Genomic DNA, 19,794 nt, shown 5'->3' with positions numbered 1-19,794 from the left:
ACTTGGCAAGTTCAAGAACTGGTCTGTGCTGGTGGTGTGAATGAGGACACGATGTGGATGTGAGAGAGCCATACATCTCCACGGATGGAAACACTACTGTATACTTGCTGTTGCCATCAAATGTGAGGCAAGGAGAACAGGGGATGATGGGAAACATATTTTTCTTTCTAATGCCTATTTCAGGATGTGGCACCTCCCTGGAGTTAATTAGATGTTGTCAGTGTTAACAAGGAAGATATGTGACTTTTCCATGTTCTCCTGTGGTCTCATTGTCCGGATCTGTCCAACCGATATATAAAACAATCTTAAAACCATCAACAGGGGTACAACCATCATGAAGCATTTGACCCAGTACATTTATTTTACACTTCCCAGACACACAGACTGAAGTAACCCTACCGTTGCTTAAGTTTGGTAAACCACGCAAGAGTTAAATTTATGATTCACAAGACCCTCCCATGTCAGACCATCGTCAGAAACCATTTTATCCAGAAATTACCGTCTGGCATAACAGAACTGGAGCCATTCATATTCATACCTTCCACCAAATAACTTCCATATACACGGTACGTATGCTGTATAATGCACGTGAATGTGTTCATTTGCGCATGTTTATCTGTCAGGTCTTTCTAATTATGTTTACGCCATATAATGAAATTGGGACATTTTATGTTATTGATGATATGGTTGACTAGTCTTCAAATCAAAAGAAAAAGTTAAAAGTCGGAAAGCATTAGCATTCAAGTTCCTTTTTTATGCAGGGGTGTTAGTTAACACGAACGATCATGTTAGCGCTTATTATTCCCTTGACCAGGCACATTGTAATATAAGCGCATAGAAGGATTGTCTGTTCAATGGTTAAGGTATTGCATTTAGAGGGTGCCTCTGTATTAAGACTTTTGCGGTAACTTAGTATGCAAACAAGGAAACAGTTTGATGAAAGGTAGCAAGTCCTTGATCTGTCAAAGGGTCAGTGGGTGAGACTGTGAGGTTAAACATTTTTACTATGTATTTCTATAGTGTATCCAGAGACGCATTGTTCGGGTCCGTTACACTTGGAGTTGTCTTTGTCGCTGGGTATTACATCGGTAAGGCATAAAAGCACGTGATTGAATTTTCTCCATATCCATGAAATCTCTAGCGTATGATGTTGAACAGTACGATATGACAGTCACCGGAATCAGATATAACTCATTATTAAATTTTCAAACACTAAAAGCACTGCAAATCTACCATGTTGCAATATTGAGATACTCATAAGTTACATGATTGTTCCCCCTAGGCAAAAGAAGATCCACATTTTCCGCTATGGACCTTTTCAAGAGTCACTCTGGGGCAAAAGATAACCCTATAATGCAATATGTTCTCGATCATTCAATGAGGGAGCATCCTGCGCTGAAAAAACTCAGAATGGTAAGATAGTCTCCCGTTGCCAGCCCGTTTTCAGCATTCAGAACTTGAGGAAGTCATGTGCTTTGCTCCAACCGCGCGCTAATGGATGTGTACATTCGCAGCTCAATTTTGATATGTATTCCAGGAATGGGTCTGATCTGAATGGACAATAATTCGTGAAAAAATATCAGAATTCGGCTGCTGTGTAAACAGAGCCTGATTAGGTTCTGATTTCCAAGCCAGATGTCTTGGCGTCCTTATTAAAATTATTTGCTCAGATTTGCCTACCACTAATGACTAATGTCTGTCCTCTGTCACGAGGGGGTGGCTCTACGTTGTACAGTTGTTAAGGTCCGAACGTGTCCGAGACTTAAACAGTCTGATTAGCATATTCATATTTCACTTTTTAGGGGGAAACTATGTTAACATCTTCTCTCTTCCTTTTCATGTTTTAGAGAACTATGGAGGATTCATGGAGCTTCATCATGGTTGCTTGTGAGCAGTCACAGTTAATGGCTAACCTGGCAAGACTAATCAAAACCAAGAAAGCCATAGAAATAGGTATGCGTTTTTCACATCACACTACACTTTAATACTTGTAATTGTCACTTTATTTGTTTCTGTACCTTAACATTTTATTTGATGTTTCCACCACCACCAAGGACATGTGAATGCTGTTTCATTTACCATGGTTTGCAAAAGGAAACCATGTTGCTTTATTTGATATGAATTGTATGTCAGTCCCATAATGCTTGTATATGTATCTTCCCTGTAGGTGTATACACAGGATATAATACTCTGAGTATAGCACTTACACTGCCAGATGATGGGAAGATTGTGGCCTGTGACATCAAAGAGGAGTACGCCAATATCGGAAAACCCTTTTGGGAAGAGGTGATGTTTGTATTGTGTCTGCTTGTCTGCCAGTGCGAAATAACTGTTAGAGACAGGCTTTCCGAGAGCTTTTGATTAATGACATACCTCCTTGTAATATAGCCATTCTGGTGCACTCTGGCCAGGCTGAAAACCTAGGTATTTGCTGGACTACCCAGGTTCTGGCCCAAACTACCATTGTTCTTAGCTTGTCAGTATATTATAAACATTGGTATTATGATTGGTTGGAGAGGATACAAAAATAAAAAATACCTACAATGTTAGTTTGCGTCTGACAGTATGGAGTGATCAACAGTGCAGCATAAAATAAAATAAGTAATGTGTAATACCACTCGATGCTGCTGTCATATTCACCTTCTGGGGACAAGCAAGCACTCTAGGTAACATGTACAATTTTATATTATTTTATTCACACATGCATGGTAACAAAAACACAAAGCATTTTCTCAGGACTGGTGAGCTGCACGTTCATGTGTGTGGGTGTGTGCGCACGCATATTTGTTTTGGTTGTTGCTTTATTGGTCTTTGATTTAAAGATGGCAAACATGAAGCACTCCCTGTTGCATGAAAAACAGGCTCTCCTTTAAGTTGATCATTGATACCTGATGATTTTGTGAACCTGTGGGTTCACACAGAGCTGCTTATGTGTTAATGCTTTAAAGAACAATTACCTTCGACCTCTGCTTGCTTTTTCACCGTTTGCCCTCAGAGTCAATGGAGATGTTGTGAAACGGGCTGTGGATCTATGATAGATGGTCGCAAATGTCATCCCATCTATCGTAGAATGCTAGACAGAGCATGCGTTAAGTTTTTGCCCTGATAACTGCGGTACTTATCGTCACTCCCTTGAAACACCTTCAAGAAAAATCATCTTGTGTAAACTGTTAGCAGAGTACAGAATTTGTGTCAGGAGGTGTAAACATGGACTGTATTATTTAACTTCCGCATCAAGCTTTATTTATACTTACATTTTTGTTTTTTTACAGGCTGGAATGGATCATAAAATAGATCTGCGCATCCAGCCAGCATTGAAAACTTTAGGTATTGTAATAACACATTTATAACAGATCCTTTTATAAATGGCAGTATTGATAAACTGAAAAATAAACCAGTGTATTCACACTCCTTCTCATTGGACTCTTCTCTTCCTCAGATGACCTTCTGGCCAATGGAGAGGCTGAGACCTATGACTTCATCTTCATCGATGCAGATAAAGCAAACTATGACAATTATTATGAAAAGTCTCTGAGACTAGTGAGAAAAGGAGGCATTATTGCCATTGACAATGTAAGTAATTGACATTCAGAATGATGACGGCTCAGTCATCTGTAAGATGCAATGTTGAAGCTAAATGTCTGTTCAGTGCTCATGTCAACACAGAAGTTACTTTATTTCTGGGTGGCTGAAGTAAAAGCCATCAGGAGATGATCAAACCGATTAAATATCAACTCACATTAAGGACAGCCAGAAGCTAAGAGTGATTATTAAACCATAGCTTTAAGTTCTGGTGATCAATGTTGATGATTATGTCTGATCTCTAGGTCCTGTGGAGTGGGAAGGTGGTTAACCCTGCAGCTCATGATGTCGACAGCCAGGCCATCGACAAGTTAAACAAGAAGCTGTACCGGGATGTTAGGATTAACATCAGCATGCTAACTGTGGGAGATGGCCTAACGCTGGCGTTCAAACTATAAAAACAAGTTATGTAGGAGACGGCCTTTTTGACTGTAGTACTAGATGTTTACAGCCAACCCTGGCCTTTACTGTTGTGCCTAATTAGTGAGAAGTAGATTTGCGTGGATGTATGTTGAACAATTTCAAAGTGAACTACTGGTGTGTTAATATTTGTGTTCAGTGTATTTGTCAAGAGCGAACTTCTTTGGTAACACTGCCTTGAATAACGGTGGTCTGAAAAGGTTTAACTGAGGACCAAAGTGTTTTACAGGTAACATTGTCTGTTCTACGCAAGTTTTACAATGTATGTCTTTTTAAATGTTAATTATGGCTGTGCTGTACATTTAACTGTAAATCACTGGACTTGTTTACTGTCAAGTGACTCTGTGTCCTGACCTCAAGAAGCAGAAGGAGTCACTTGTTTATATACTTTATTGTAAAGGAAGACATACACCAGTGGACATACACCAATGTCCCAGTCACATCATGTACACACAGCTTTGGGAGGAAGGAAGGAGGATATCTTAATTCTGTTTTTTATTTTATCAATCCCAGAAAATATCATTTGGCATTGTTGTACAATTCATGTCATTACCAAGTTCAGCTAGGAAGCAGGTCAGCTAATCAAGATTGTACCAATCTGCCAAAGACCGCAGTGAGAAAGCATAATTAGCATAGCCTCAAGAACATTAGCTAAATCAATCTCCCATTAGAATAAGGTGTGTGGAAAACATGAACATTGAGTGGCCCTGAAAGCAGGCAAAGCATTGCTAACCAAACATTAGTACATGTGCAAAAGAAGCGGGGAAAGATGAGACTAGTATATTGAAGGTATAATTTAATATACTAGTGTGCAAAACAACAAACACATAACGATACACTATATTGTGATACATACACACATATATATAAATGTATAAATGTATCACCCTCCTCAGATTGTCCAATTCTATGCGCAAAACCAATACAAATGTCTAAGAACATGCTAAAGAAATGCTCTGTGAAAAACGACTACTAAATAAATAACAGTTTAGAACTCGGCGACAAGAAACTGACAGCGGATGATAGGTTGGGGATCAATATCACAGAAACGGGGGGGCTATGCTGGTCACGCTTCACATTAGATTCATCCCTCTCCTTGGAGCATCACTTTCTGGTTGTTGGGCTGGAAAAACATAAGGCCAAATTCTGCTCCCTCAGACTAAACAGGATGACATCATTAGACAGGACAGCAGGTCCGTTATGCCTCCAGCTCCAGACCTAGTCCCAGTTTATGGCCACCCGCGTTGATGCTCTTGCCGTCGACCAGTGCGGACAGGGTAAGTTTCATACCTGCGAAACAAAGACCAAGTCAACTAAGCTACCCACATGTTGGTAGGGGATTTGCAAAGTAGTGAGACACTTCTTACCTGGCCGGAGAGCCTGGGTGTACCCGACTCCCACCAAGCTGGCGTTGTTAACTTTAGCCTGGAAAATGTGGGTACAAATAACAACGGAATGGGAGTTGCATGATGACAAGTCTTTTACCAAACAGGACAAGGGTCTGAAAGGTGGATCCAAAAGTACTTTCTGGCACACAAGACTGATGACTAACAAGACCAAGGCAGTGGCACTCACAGATATGGAGGCACTGGAGTCCAGCTGGTACTTGGCAGCGATGCCAAAGCGAGTGCTGTTACTTCCTGCTGTCCAGGCCAGGTTCACAGCAGTCTCCAGTTTGTCATTTACCTTCTGGTAGATGGACCCGCCAAATTCTGTCCCGTCGTTACTGGACACATGAAATAAGCGGTGACATGCCGGGTTATTTTGGCCCGACAAGTGGTTCTATTTGATTAACCCAAAGATGAGGAGAAAAGCTCAAGTCAAACTATAACTAGTAAAACCTAGTTACTAATAATCTCAACAAAGATTAATTTTACCGTCTTATCACGGTATTGCTTCAGTTTTTTCAGGAGGCAGAAGTTCGAAAAACATAAATCAATACTAAACGTACACACTGGTATGCAGCTGGAAATCCTCCGTCTTGTATCCAACAGCAAAGTTGCTCTGGGTCATTTTAGACTTGGCTGTGTCAAAGGTCATCTGGTAGCCAGCTAGCCAGCCTTCATATCCAGCCACTGCAGCCCCATGGATGGCTGGGCCGGCAAAGTCAAAGTCTACATCCACTCCGAGATTGACGTATTCACGCTTATAGGCAGTCTTCACCTTCCCGCTCTTCTTGCTGAAGAGAAAGCACAAGAGAGTTGAAAAACTGGACGGGGAAAAAAAAGACTAATATCTCATTGTTGTCCAGTCGACTCAGTGGTCTTTAATGAAGGAAGGCTGGCTGTGAATCATTCATCACCTGAATATATTATACATGTCATCCAGGGTGAGACACTGGCAGGAAACATTATGCTTAAAAACTGAGGGGGGGGGGGACATACCCAGAATTTGGTGAGAATTGGGTGTCGAATGTAAGTTTCAGTCCTTTGGTGATCTACAGAAGAAAGATAAAACTAAGAACAACTGAACAGAAGACTCACAAATCACTAACATTTCGTATGTACTGGTTTCTCCTCTACCTGGTCTTCAATGATTATCTCTGTTCCCAGAGTGTTGTCAGTGGTCCACTTCTCTGTAAACGTCAGCCCGTATTCCGCCCATTTGTACTTGGTCTCCAAGTTGCCATTGACTTTGCTGGTGTCAGTGTTCGACGAACCAGAGGTTTTGAATTCCTGAACAATTACGTCATGGTTAGTTAGGAATGGTAAGCTAGCCATACCTTGTAACAGGTTAGTTAGCATAAGGTCAAGAGTATCCTTGGCATGGCTGATTAGCCAAACTCACCACTCCATTTGAAGACTTTGTTTTGACATCAAGTTTCACCAATCCAAAACCTAATGAAGAACCAAACCATACCATTAAGACTGATCAAATACATTTTAAATTTTGAATAATGCTTCTTGAAAATACAGGTCAGTGGCCCGAATAGGAAATAACTCAGAATCAAGAAAACAGTTGCTACTTTTCATTTAATAGGCGTTGTTTAAGCCTGATTTCCTTGTGTTCCGTGTAAAAAGCTGTATGGTTTAAACATTTCCAGGGCATAGTAAATGAAGGCCGGGTATTTACGTTCCAAGTAGATGAGGCCAGATTGGTTGTGTAAAGCAAATGTTTGTAATTTCGATTATTCCCACAGTACAGAGATAAACCAGGTAGTTGGAGACATTTACCATATCCTTTGTTAAATATGTCATTTGCAGATTTGCCAAGGTCACCATATGATGGAGGGACAGCCATTATATCTGTGACCAGAGGAAAAAGAATAATGATTCTCATAGCTATAGTGTTAGTACCTACTTGCAGTATGAAGCCTATAGCATCTACAGTCCAATGGAAATCATGCTTTTCAAACAATAACCATGGAACAAGCAACCAACAAGCCCCGCTATTACAATAACATGGTTCCTGAAGTTGGTGCAATTAGCCTCGTTATTCCGGGAGATCTTTAACATCTAATTATTCTCCCGTGTGAAAGGCTACAACCCGTATCCGCGAACAAAATTGACCGATATCGAACACAATCTATAATCCGGGATGCCTTACCCGTAGGGGCGGCTATATACCGTACATTACGGTCCAAATGAACAACTTCTAAATCAAAATGCTCAGCGCACTCCCTGGTCATCATTGTAGGGTAGACTACAGCGAGACCTACATTTGGTAAAAATGGTAAGTGCTGAAACTGAAACTATTTAATTGCCAGGACGGAATATTCCTAACATGCATTTGTTTTGTTTGTCCCATGATCACATATTGACAGCACAGTATACTCCGCCACCCAGTACTGATCAAATCGGAAATTGATGGATCATCTCAGCCCTCAGACTGTGTGTATTTCAAGGTGTATGGCAAGGCCTACAAACCCCTTTGTGAAGCTTAAAAACAAGGTTATCTGCAACCACACATTTAATATTGATATTACTGTCAAAGTAAGTAACTAGTTCGCCCAATATTAGATCGTTTCAATAATACCAACCTGACTGACCAAGGTGGGTTTGTTCAATTTAGATCGATAGCTAACTAGTATTCATTTCAGCATACTATAACCCATCACATCATACAGGGATTTGCTCACGGTATTATCTCAAACTGAACTTACGCTGTTGCTTGCTAACAACATACCTATCTAGCTGTAATGAAACATATTGAATATTGTTTTCCGACTGTGATATATATTTACCCTTGACAAATGACCAACCTTAGCGCCGTTAGCCAGTTAGCCTTACTGTGTAGCTGGCTGCACTGTGCTGGATCTCGGCCATGTCCCCTAAATGTGCCCTAGCTGGCTAGCAAGGTACGTAAACTAATTCAAAAAGGTTATGTCAATTACTTACTGGAAGTCAGTAGCTTGCAGGATTTCGTTAGTACAGACAGTGACACCGACTAGCAAAACAGTCAAGTCCAGCTGGAGGGCGATGAAGGAGAAACCAAAACAGCAACCCAACCAATCATGTTTGTACGACTGCGGGACCCTGTAAATTTAGCTGTTCGCTTGTTTGCCTTTCTAAAACAACGTGGGATTACTTTGAGTTCAGGGTTTCGTTGCGCACCTATAGGCCCATATCTAATTATCTAGTGAAAATAAGACGGAAATACTTGAACATTATTATATTTATTAACGTAATGTATTTTTTTTAAATACATAACAAATCCGGCTATTAAAAGCCGTCTTTATCACCATAGCAACCGTGGTGATTGGCCTAACATGTACTTAATCTAAAAAAACAGGTCTAGGTGGCGTTTCTAGTGTTTGTACTTCTGTTGAAATGTGGAGAAGATTAAGTTGCAGGATATGAGTGGGGGCGGATAGACAAACGCTGTTGTACATGTATTATGCATTGATTCGGTCTTCCATAGATTGTGAGTGTTTTATTAATGGACCGGCTGCCAAAACGGGGGTGAAGCGTCAGGGTGCAAGCACGAGCCATGGGGTTGTGTGTGGGTGCCATCACATCAGGTCTACTCCGATAGTGGCGTTGCAGGTAGACACGGGGGTACAGCCACTGAGATTGAGGCGGGACAAATTAGCATTGGTGTATTGGACAATATTAAAATGGTGTGCAGAAAGTCACATGGCGGTTATAGCGACCAGAGATTTTTGGGAGACAGGCCTGGGTAGACAGAAGGCATGGTGGACGATTGGTCAGAAGGTGGAAGAGTATGGTCTGGTGGAGATAACTATTCCGGTCCGGTAATATCACTGGGGTCTATTCCACTGTGGTTTTTTCTGACGCTGTGTGTGGATTTAGGTATGGTTGAGGACAGGAGGGAGTGGGGCAAGGAGGACATGAGCATGTGTGTGGAGAGATATATCAACAGGGGCGTAGCACAACATTCTTGGCCCTGTACATAGGTGTCCCCTCCCCACTTTATTCTAGATTCAAACATTTTCGAGGGCCCCATATACTGAGTACCTGATCTCCCCCCGGTCTGACGCCAATGTATATCAGTAACGGTTTTTTCTACCTTTATTGTAGCCTTTGGCTGATTCCTCTTGATAATCTTGTAGGAGTCATAATCACATGAAGAATGAACAAGACAGTCTGTTATCACAATCAATAACTAGATGTTTGGGCACCCAGTTTATTGAAATGGTAAAGCCACAGACCACATAGCTTATAGGAATAAGAATGTGTTCTCTATCCTTCTCTATGCTGTATCCTTTGGTGGGAGAAATGCTAAATTGACTGAAGGTAACAGTGGGTGGGCAAATGGTGGCCACCGTTGGATTTCAACATAGTGTTGAGTTCTGTTAGGAACAATTTGTCAAACACAGTTGGCACACCATAAACATGACCATCCAATTAAATCTATTATAGATTCCAGATAGATTCCACATCTAAACTTAAATCCTTAAAAGTGGCCAGGAGTTATTTTTATCCCAATTTCAATAAGCAGTGATGAATGGGCCAAAGGCAGTTTCACCAAACCTGCCTCACAAACCATTTCTGAAGAATCACATAGAGAAAAACAGACCATTGATTTCAACTGTTTAATGATGAAGACACTTGTCATTTGCCGAACAGACATAATCAATTAACATTTTAGTAATTAAGCCGATGCTCTTATTCAGAGAGACTTCATGAATCCAATTCACCAGTTCATCCACTCTAATCGTTACTGCTACATATTACTTTGGTTGTCATTTACTCATAAGGTGTGTAATGTACCGCAATAACCAAACCAGCGACACGGGTTAAGAACACAAGCATGAGATATGGGTATGTATGGTATGTATCTTAGCAGCAAATTATAGATTAGCAGTTAGCTGGCATACAGCAGTTATTGTAGCAAACAAATGATGAGAAGCTAGTTAGAGAGAAGGGTTATTATGGTTTTAGTAGTACTAGAAATAAACCACAGCTGAATGTCTTAGTAAAAACATGATGGGATTAATATAGGACATAACCCACTAGGCACAAACTGGTTTATTTAACCACCATGTTCATTAATTTCAACTGACTGCACATTTCAACTAAAAGATTGACATTGGTGCCCAGGAAGTTAATGTAAATATGTGCTAAGTGAGTTGTAACCAAAAAAATAACTCAATGGCAGTGTGAGATCTGATTAGTGTTAAAGGAAATTTTGTGTTGGCTTATTTTCTAGTCATGTGTGGGGGTGATTGTGAAATCAAACTTATACCAAAAAAAGTACATTGTGTTTCAAACAAATTTAGCTCAAAAACTGTAAACATATTCCTGTTCAAGTGCACATTGCAATAACCTTCCCATACATCAAATATAAAAACTATTAACATATACAAAATGAAATAAATTAAGACAATAAAAATCATAATACAATAAAGACCCAGGGATCTGTGGAAGTAAACAACCATTTCCTTTCTCCAGTTGTGCTGTAGGTATGGATATTCTTGTATTTTATTCTTATTCCAATAATATATGGTCAATGACTAAATTACAATTTAACAAGCTAATATAACAATTAAACATTTTATTATTACACCTAAAGTTATTGGCAACTGGAATGGTATTGAAACGATTGTTCCATTCCATAGTTTGGCTGCTTTTAGTGATCTCCTTGGAAACAGCCCTGTTTTAATAAGACCTAGTTAGGACAAGGCAGATGAAGTTACAAAAAAATACAAACATTATAAAGGAACCCAAAACATTTAAATTCAGCTATAAATGAATAATTCAGCATTCTAATAATACTGTCAAAACCACAGTTATGTCTGCAGGAATAAAAAGCTTTTAGCAGTACCTAATAATGGCAAATAAGAAATAAGACCAGTCACAACATCTTTAACTTATATTGCTATTCTGAAATTCATCAACAGTATTCTCTGTGATGCTTTGATATTGCTTTTAAGGTAGTTCATACTTGTATTAGAGCTGGAATCTAAACAATAAAAGAAAACATGTCAATAATATCATGAAGAGTGCCCTAATTTCTCAGGATATTTATTGAACACCTCTAAGAGCCTATTTAACAACAATTTAGAATCTGATTTCAAAAAATTACTACTATTTAAAAATAAGGTATTTGGTTACAATAGGCTGCCTGAGAATTCTGTTCTCATGTCTTCCCAAACCGTGAGCTGTTATCAACAACTTTCCGATACTCAAAGCCACAAGTTCAGAGATATTAAGCATGTACACGCTAGCCTGATGTTAGTAGTTTGTTCTGTTTGCTGTCATGCTATGAACAGACTGTTTGACATAACAAAATGAGCTGTTGGTTAATGCGCCATATCATGACTGTCACAGCTGCTTCTAAAAAGGTTGAGAAATGTAACAAAACAACAAAAGAAACCCCGTCCCATCCCTTTTCAAAGGTGCAGAGGAAGTTGAGGGGATTGGATGTCCGTAGGACAATGACCCTAATGGGGCCCAGGTAAAAAGCGGTGGCCTACCCAGGGACCATGTTGCCATTTTAGACACGAGCCTTAGTTAAGTCACACCATGGCACAGATACAATCCCAAAAGCCGTTTAAGTTCACAGTCTCTGTAGACACTGGAATATAAAATTGATTTCACATAACCACAGTTGGCAACTTCATTCTGAGGGCGGCAACATTAGAAGAAAAAAAGAAAAGAAAAACAGCAGGACGGGCTCAAAGTCATCATTAGTGTCCTGGATTGCTGTCCGTTCCGCATTCCTAATATCCAATCAGCCGGCGGATCGCAGCGGGTTTAGAGAAGGGCCAGCCATACTCGTTTGGCACGGGTCCGTTGACATTGCACTCGAAGAAGGAGAACATGGGGAACCAGATGCGTGCCCGGCGGCTCTGCTGATAGGCCCTGGTGTTGGCCAGCGTGTGGTAATACAAGAAGAGTCTGGTGGTGATGTAGAAGGCTATGAAGACGTCGATGGAGTAGTGTTCGTGTGCCGCCAGGATGAAAAAGATGCCAAACAAGTTCAGGACCCAGGACAGCGTGTGGATGAAGTTCCAGCCCCTTGGCGTGTCTGTGGGCGAACACACAAAAAGCAGCCAACACACGTCAGTGGTCACGCGGAAACTCGACACGCGTCCAAAATGACAACTCATTACGTAGACATGGCACTTGTTTTGAGTGTGTGGTGCTTCACAAAGGCAGACCTGTTGTTCCTATGCTACATCATACATTTTGTTGTTCTTTAAGTTCTTTACGCGGTACAGCAAATGGCCACTTGAGGGCAGCAAAGGGACTACATACATTCCTTCCTACTAGAAATCCAGGACACTTACAGTCCGGAACAACTAGAAAGAGTCTACTGACTCTCCACACACTTGGATCAATGCCAACAGTTTGGTGGTCATAGGGTCATCCTAGCCCCGATTACAGTGTCAGTCTCCCCCTGCACCCCCCCCCCCTCCCTCCCTCCCTCCCTCCCACCGCCCCCCCCCCTCCCTCCCTCCCTCCCCCCAATAAGGCACTCAAGTTGGACGGCGGATCTGAGAGTCAACCGGGAACACTCACATTCGGTGACAAAGAAGTTGAGCATGGTAATGACCACCGTATGACCACTGAACATGTAGTCTCCGCAGGTGTGGACGCCAGTGAGGGACATGCCAAATCCGCTCCAGATGGCCAGGGCTCGCTGGAGTTTGGCCCACATGTCACCGTACATCTGTGGGACAGAGAGACAGGAAGGGATTACAGCTGGCGGTGAGCAGAGCCCATGGGAGGAAGTGTCTCTCTCTCAGAGGCCAGCCGCCACTAACCGTCCTGGCAGACATCGGAACATGGAGTATCGCTAAGCAACCATCTAATGAACTGCCGTCAAAAAGAGCCGAATAATAAAAGTCTAAATAAAAATGTACAGGCAAAATAGAGGGGGGGGGGGGGGACTGATTCTCCAAAAGAATCTCTCCAAGCAAAACACTGTATAGTTGCTCAACAAAATCCATATCTTTTTTTTATTGGCTGGTGGCTTTCTGGACTCGCTAGACACTTTACCGCTTAGATGCTGAAGCAGAGGAAAAAAACTGAATGTTTGCTAAAAACACACTCTACTCAGTATGGGCAGAGTATGTGAAAAGCATGTGTGCGTGTTCGTTCAGAGCTGTAGTACCTTTCCTGAGCACTGGAGGTGCTGTCCCGGAACTGACAGAGAGGTGACGAACATGGTGATGCAACGCAGCATGAACACTGTCCCCATGAGACTGCAGAGCCGCCGCAGAAGAATGGACCTTCAGCAGACCAGGCGACACGCATTAAAACAGGCAAAACACAGGGACTAAACCACAGCAGAGCTTCTCAATCCCTTCCTCAGGTGCTCCTAAAGGAAACTGCTCAGCTGATTCTATTACTCAAAGGCGTGAACACTACTTGACAGGCTGAAGGACTAGCTGAGGGTCCCTCGGTGGGCAACACTACACTCCTGGTTCTTTGCAATTCCACTATTCTAATTCATTAATCTTTACTAATAATTTCAGCAAACTGTTGGAGATTTTTAAATAATGTAGGCCATGTGATGAACTGTGATGAACACGTTCCCCTATGGAGTCATACAGTCAGTCAGTCCTCTAGCTGTGATGAACACATTCCCCTATGGAGTCATACAGTCAGTCAGTCCTCTAGCTGTGATGAACACGTTCCCCTATGGAGTCATACAGTCAGTCAGTCCTCTAGCTGTGATGAACACGTTCCCCTATGGAGTCATACAGTCAGTCAGTCCTCTAGCTGTGATGAACACGTTCCCCTATGGAGTCATACAGTCAGTCAGTCCTCTAGCTGTGATGAACACGTTCCCCTATGGAGTCATACAGTCAGTCAGTCCTCTAGCTGTGATGAACACGTTCCCCTATGGAGTCATACAGTCAGTCAGTCCTCTAGCTGTGATGAACACGTTCCCCTATGGAGTCATACAGTCAGTCAGCCAGTACTCTACCTGTGTTTGTGCAGCAACAGAACTAGCAGCCAGATATTACACAGGACCACTCCACATGCCTCGGCCATGGCAAAGGCCCATGGTATTCGAGGAACACTGTCAAAAAAAAGAAAGGGTTAAAGGCTGATTCGTGACGCCAGCTGCCTGCTACTGAGAATGTTGTGTGTTCTCTCCCCAGCCTCGGCTAACACTTATGAAGGACTGTCAGGAAAGAGTACTGGGATCATTTACTAAAACAGTCAACTTCAAGTGAAAACAGCTTTGTCTCCCTTACCACACTGTGCTGAAGATCCATGTTAAGCAGGGGAGGCTACAAAGGACAAGGTTACTGCTTACTCATCCAGCCACCAGTAATCTGCCACATTGTGTCACAGTGAATAAGTCTGACTCAACACTCAGCGAGGACGAGACAGACCTTCAGGAGCAGCTACATGAGTCACCTCAAACAAAAGTTCAAGCAAGCAATCTGCTCAAAGTAGGTCATAGGTTATAGCCGACAGCCACAAATGGCACTCATTTCTCCTTGTGGGGAATCACTTTTGACCTGGGTCCATTAGGGAGTTATGGACAACATTAAGAATAGAGTGCCATTAGCCTGCTTCAGACCCAGAACAGAAAGTAGGCTAATTATTATTTGTTAAAAAAAAATAAAAATACTGTTTAATGCAACAACCAAAAACATTTTCTATGGGACAAAATCCACACAGGGCAATTCTTCAGAACATTAGAACAGATGTAATTTGAAGCATCAGCCAATACAGAGCCCTCCATAATAAGTGGGCCATTTGCGTTTACTTCAGAAGACGTTTCAGTCCACTTCAGAATTACACCTGCTGTTGCCTGTCATGAGACATCATCAGTGAAGACAAGAGACATTTCCAGAACACTAGGGACTCTTTGAGGTACACTTAAGCAAATTAACCTGGCCATTCTGTTCCTCCTAATAACGATTTCCATTGAACCAACAAAACGACAGTGTAACCCCACTCATTTAATTACGAATTTTGCACCCCTCCACTACCTCCAAGATCAGAACCCAGAAGGTGTTTGCTGAACAGACAAATTATCTAGTGGGTTTTTATGCTCACACGCTCACACACCCGAACATTTATAAACCCTACAGGATTTTCTGTTATTTCAGCACACATTTAACCTGAAATGTGAATAGCTTTTTATATTCTTTAGTACATGTTTCCATATGTACTAAAATAAACATTATTTATTTTTTTAAACGGCATAGCAATGTATCTGTGAAACATGGCGGAAAGGTTGTTGTGTTTTGGGCATGTATGGCTGCCACTGAAACTGGCTCACTTGTCTTCATTGACCCTGGAGGTGCTGACAGCAGTAGCAGGATGAGTTTCGAATTGTCCTCCCCATTTTAAGGTGTGAAAAATATGGGCATAGATTAACAGATGAACCACGTAACAAATGTACTGCCATTCCAAATGAAATATCCAATATGGATGAAGAGAAACGTATTAAAGCTGAAAGCCTACAGTCTAACCACACAGTAATTGAATAATTTCAAATTCAAAGAGCTGGAATGAAATAGCAAAACATTGTTTTGTCCAAAGTATGTCCAAATACTTTGGGAGCTCACAATAACTACCATTGCATCCAAAAAAGATGAATGTTGTCACTGCATGGAGAAATTAATGGGACCAAATACTAAACTCCTGACTACCAAACTCAAAACATTTGGGAATGACAAGTTCTATCTTATCCATTTGCTTATAACGCAACTCCAGGACAGGCTGTTTCACTCACATCAGCAGTCAAAGAGATTACCTGACTAATTGAATTAGGTGTGCCAGCTTAGTGGTAAAGTAATGTGTGAAACGTCTTGGGAGGACCTAGGAGGGGTTAGGAGTGTCTGCTAAATGACTTAAATGTACATTCAAAGTAACTACCACACCCATTAGCTTGCCAACTTATGTTAGCCATTAGCTAACAAGAACTATTAGCTAACCTACAAGCCCATAATGTTAAATGTTAGTTGTATGAACAGACCATGCACTGACCATGTTGGCACATGTTAATGTTCCTCATGCTTGTATAGCAAGTGAAGCACAACGCAGATGAAAGTCAACCCAAAACCATGTAACACATGCAAATAATTACATATTTGAACTACCAAACTCGTTAGCTAACCAGCTAACTGACTGAGTGGCTAGCAAGCTTAGTATGCAATTTGTTGGAAATGCTTGACTACTATGCAGGCAATCAACACAGGCATATACTCTCCAATAATGCCAACCGGGCATAGCACAATATCAACAATGTGTATGTATATAAAATATTTGGATACTTAATGGAGAAACTCAGCATTACATCACTAATGATATTGACGTTGGTGGTTAACATTTCGGGAAAACGCTTTACAGACTTGCCATTGCATTGTTTCCTTTTAAAATCACCTTAGATGATTCTACAAGTTAGCACTGAGAGCCAAAGAATTTCCAACACCAGGGATAATCAGTGGTGCCCCAAAAGGCCACTATAGGGCATCCAATTAAATTATAAACCATCAAAATGACCAGTATTTGGTAGATCACTGGTGGTTACCTCCAGATGTTTTCAGTATCATACCCTCCCTTTACAAACCTAAGAGAAAGCAACCCACCTGTCTAAGAAAATGTCTGGCAAGGGGGGGTAGGTGCGCATGTCCGGCACCCTCTCGTGCACGATCACCATGACAAAGGAGGTAAATCCAAACACAAACACCACATAGATCGCACTAAGCGCCGTCTTCCAGTACTCGGGATCCAGCCTTCTGCTACTGCCATGCTTGTACTTCCCATTGGTGTACTGAAGATACTGCTCTCCAACCGGCGCCGTGTCTGGGTTCGAGTTGTCACACTCTCTACCAGAGTCTCCATTGCAGTGCCAGTCCCCGCCGCCAACCCCACTCTGAGGGGAGTGCCCATCGAACGGGACCCCCAGCTCCTCCAAGATGTCCAGGTTTTGTTTCTGCAACCTGCGCAGGGACACCATCAGCCTCTTGATGTCCCCCAGCACCTTGAGCTCCAGCGGTGCGGAGCGGAGGTCATATTCGCTGAGGGTGAGTAAGGACATACCGTCCAGGCGATGCTTGTTACACAACAGGTCCACATAATGGCAGAAACCCTCCTCCTTCAACCACTTGGCTACATGCTTAGTGGTCCAATTCCGAATGCTAAGCTGGGAGCTGCCAGACATCTCCTCTTCACTCTGAAAAATGTAGAAGAAAAAGAAAAGATTAGAGAACAAGGCATTCACTCATTCCACTGAATCAGCATTTCGAAAATACTGTCTTGTTCCCTTTACAGCAAAGCAAGATTTACATATGAGTAACTGACGACAGTCTCCACTTACTTTCCACTGGTTCAAGACAAACTTCCTTTACAGGTTGTTCAATTTTAGTTGCGGTAAACAGTTTTCCACTAACACGCCTATATGCTCCCAAGGTACAGATTGTCAGCACAAACTGTTTAACCTCAGTTCTGGTCAATACACATCAATTACACAAAGTGAATCTCTAGCAAACAGTGAAACACAGGGAGGAATATCAGAGCCACACCCTCCATTATGCCATTCCAAGATACCACTAACAAGAGTTCCAGTACATGGGTGAAAGAGCAACGTTCAACAACGCAGCAGCCTTTAGCCCCTAATTTATTAGCAGATAATCACAAACGAGTGCTGTATAGTTACAGAAGTTGAGACTTATACTTGACATTTAGCTAAGCCACTTAGCTAGCTCTAGCGCCAGGGTTCCTCTAATGTAATGCTCAGCTTGCTAGCCTAGCTACTTGGCAAAGGTCAGTGACCCTGGCAAGACAAACTGTCCAGTCCCCACCATGTGATGGAATTTCCCCACTCACGTCCGGCACTCTTAAACGAAATAACAGACTGTGCTGGTCATACAATTCCCGTGTCACTTATAACAAACGTCTCAACCCATTAAAGGACAACAACGCAAAACAGAGAGTATTGGTGACATGTCTGTCAACAGGCTATTTTCTCCAGCAGGCTTGGCAGGTGGGCGTTGATCAGCTAGTTCTTCTGCACAAACTCGTTATACTAGCTAGAAAACGTTGACTAGTCAACATACGTTACATGAAATAACTTCACTACGAGTGGCCGACAGTCTGGTTTGTGTACAGCTATCCAAAACCATCCAATTATGCAGCTAGCAAAGAAACGTAGCTAGCTACTGAACCTTGCTCTATTCTTCTGCCATACCATCAGTTTGCAAGCATGCTAACGCGTTAGCCAAATATGTTAGCTTTACATTAACGTAGCTAACGTAACGATAGCTAACTAGCAATCTTGCTAGAAATAAATACTCACCAGAATTCAGGTTCAACTGTTAGTTAGCTGACGCGGCGAATATTATAACTATATGGCATCTCACATGAATCTGACGACGGTATATTCACGTTTAATGTGATAAGAGGATTGATGCAAATCATATCGCACCGTTGCTCATCTGCGTTGCAGCTGACATGACCAAAGGAGGACCGTAAAGGATAGAAGAGAGGCGCATATGCGCACTAATCAGTATTGATTGGTCGTCCGGGGTCAGCGGTCCTTTCACGAACGCATCGGTAAAAATTGGTAAGATTTGCATACTTTTTCAAGTTATGGATTTATGCACCCGACGCAAAGCACAAATCGTAAACCTTGCATTCCTGCTGGACGATACGACAACCAAATGATAATATTAATAATATTGAAATATGAGTATTGCAAAATATACAATAATATTACTGTTTAACGCCTCGTTTTTTTTTATCATGATTTGGAACATCATACAGGCTAAGGCTGTAATGGAAGTCTGTTTTCGAATAGTCTTATAGGATTGGTCCTTATAACAAAAAAGGAGGAAATTCCCAAATGAATACCATAGTCTAGGTTTGATTGCTTAAAAATATTAAACATATGTCTGAAGCCTCAGCTAGGCTAATTGTCAGCCTTTAAGATCAGAAATGGAAAGATCGTCCCACCAGAGCCACTGACTCAGTCCTGTGTGATTTAGGGAGAGCATGGTGCTTGGAAAGCCACAGTTGTGGGTTTGATTCCCACTGGGGAAATCGTTTGAATTTAGATTAGATTCGTTTTAGATTCAGCTTTATTGTCATTGAACAAGTACAAGTACAGTACAACGAAATGCAGTTAGCATCTAACCAGAAGTGCAAATAGAAGAGGGCAGAAAATGTCTTAAGCATGTCTATATTACATGTGGAATGTATGGATGTGCAACGAAGACAAATGCAGTATAAATGGCAATACTAAATGTGCAATTAAGGAATATAGAGGAGGGCAGACAATTTGCAAGTGTTCATTTTTACAAGTATTCATATTCAATACTGAGTATTCATATTCAATACTGAGTATTCATATTCAATACTGAGTATTCATATTCAGTACTGAGTATTCATATTCAATACTGAGTATTCATATTCC

The 19,794-nt window shown here is 41.6% G+C and overlaps 3 protein-coding genes across 5 annotated transcripts; 1 reads left to right on the top strand and 2 right to left on the bottom strand.

The window, feature by feature from the left end:
- The first annotated feature begins 442 nt into the window (after positions 1-442).
- Positions 443-4,338, top strand: LOC105029550 (catechol O-methyltransferase domain-containing protein 1). Of its 2 annotated transcripts, XM_010902960.4 has the most exons (8): positions 443-566; positions 1,021-1,088; positions 1,283-1,413; positions 1,848-1,953; positions 2,168-2,286; positions 3,273-3,327; positions 3,440-3,573; positions 3,828-4,338. In XM_010902960.4, the coding sequence occupies exons 3-8, from the start codon at positions 1,309-1,311 to the stop codon at positions 3,978-3,980; spliced, it is 672 nt and encodes a 223-aa protein (XP_010901262.1). In that variant the 5' UTR covers positions 443-566; positions 1,021-1,088; positions 1,283-1,308; the 3' UTR covers positions 3,981-4,338. The 2 variants fall into 2 exon arrangements, with proteins under 2 accessions (XP_010901262.1, XP_010901261.2); XM_010902959.3 differs by lacking the exon at positions 443-566 and having other exon boundaries at positions 992-1,088.
- Positions 4,339-4,382: 44 nt separating this feature from the next.
- LOC105029551 (voltage-dependent anion-selective channel protein 2) lies at positions 4,383-8,466 on the bottom strand. The gene is made up of 9 exons (XM_010902961.5): positions 8,340-8,466; positions 7,176-7,247; positions 6,790-6,839; positions 6,525-6,677; positions 6,387-6,439; positions 5,954-6,181; positions 5,578-5,728; positions 5,370-5,427; positions 4,383-5,292 (listed from the first exon to the last, which is right to left on the bottom strand). The coding sequence occupies exons 2-9, from the start codon at positions 7,240-7,242 to the stop codon at positions 5,201-5,203; spliced, it is 852 nt and encodes a 283-aa protein (XP_010901263.1). The 5' UTR covers positions 7,243-7,247; positions 8,340-8,466; the 3' UTR covers positions 4,383-5,200.
- Positions 8,467-9,983: 1,517 nt separating this feature from the next.
- On the bottom strand, positions 9,984-18,919 carry samd8 (sterile alpha motif domain containing 8). Of its 2 annotated transcripts, none has more exons than XM_029120463.2 (6): positions 18,679-18,919; positions 16,970-17,556; positions 14,344-14,439; positions 13,525-13,642; positions 12,930-13,080; positions 9,984-12,435 (listed from the first exon to the last, which is right to left on the bottom strand). In XM_029120463.2, exons 2-6 carry the CDS (start codon positions 17,542-17,544, stop codon positions 12,128-12,130), a joined length of 1,248 nt encoding a protein of 415 aa, XP_028976296.1. In that variant the 5' UTR covers positions 17,545-17,556; positions 18,679-18,919; the 3' UTR covers positions 9,984-12,127. The 2 variants fall into 2 exon arrangements, with proteins under 2 accessions (XP_028976296.1, XP_028976297.1); XM_029120464.2 differs by lacking the exon at positions 18,679-18,919 and adding an exon at positions 17,701-18,579.
- Between the last annotated feature and the right edge of the window lie 875 nt (positions 18,920-19,794).

This window comes from Esox lucius, chromosome 6 (genome assembly GCF_011004845.1).
Source record: "Esox lucius isolate fEsoLuc1 chromosome 6, fEsoLuc1.pri, whole genome shotgun sequence".
In the NCBI taxonomy this organism is placed as follows: domain Eukaryota; kingdom Metazoa; phylum Chordata; class Actinopteri; order Esociformes; family Esocidae; genus Esox; species Esox lucius.
Note: the sequence above shows the minus strand (reverse complement) of the source record. Positions and strands in the feature narration are given on the sequence as shown.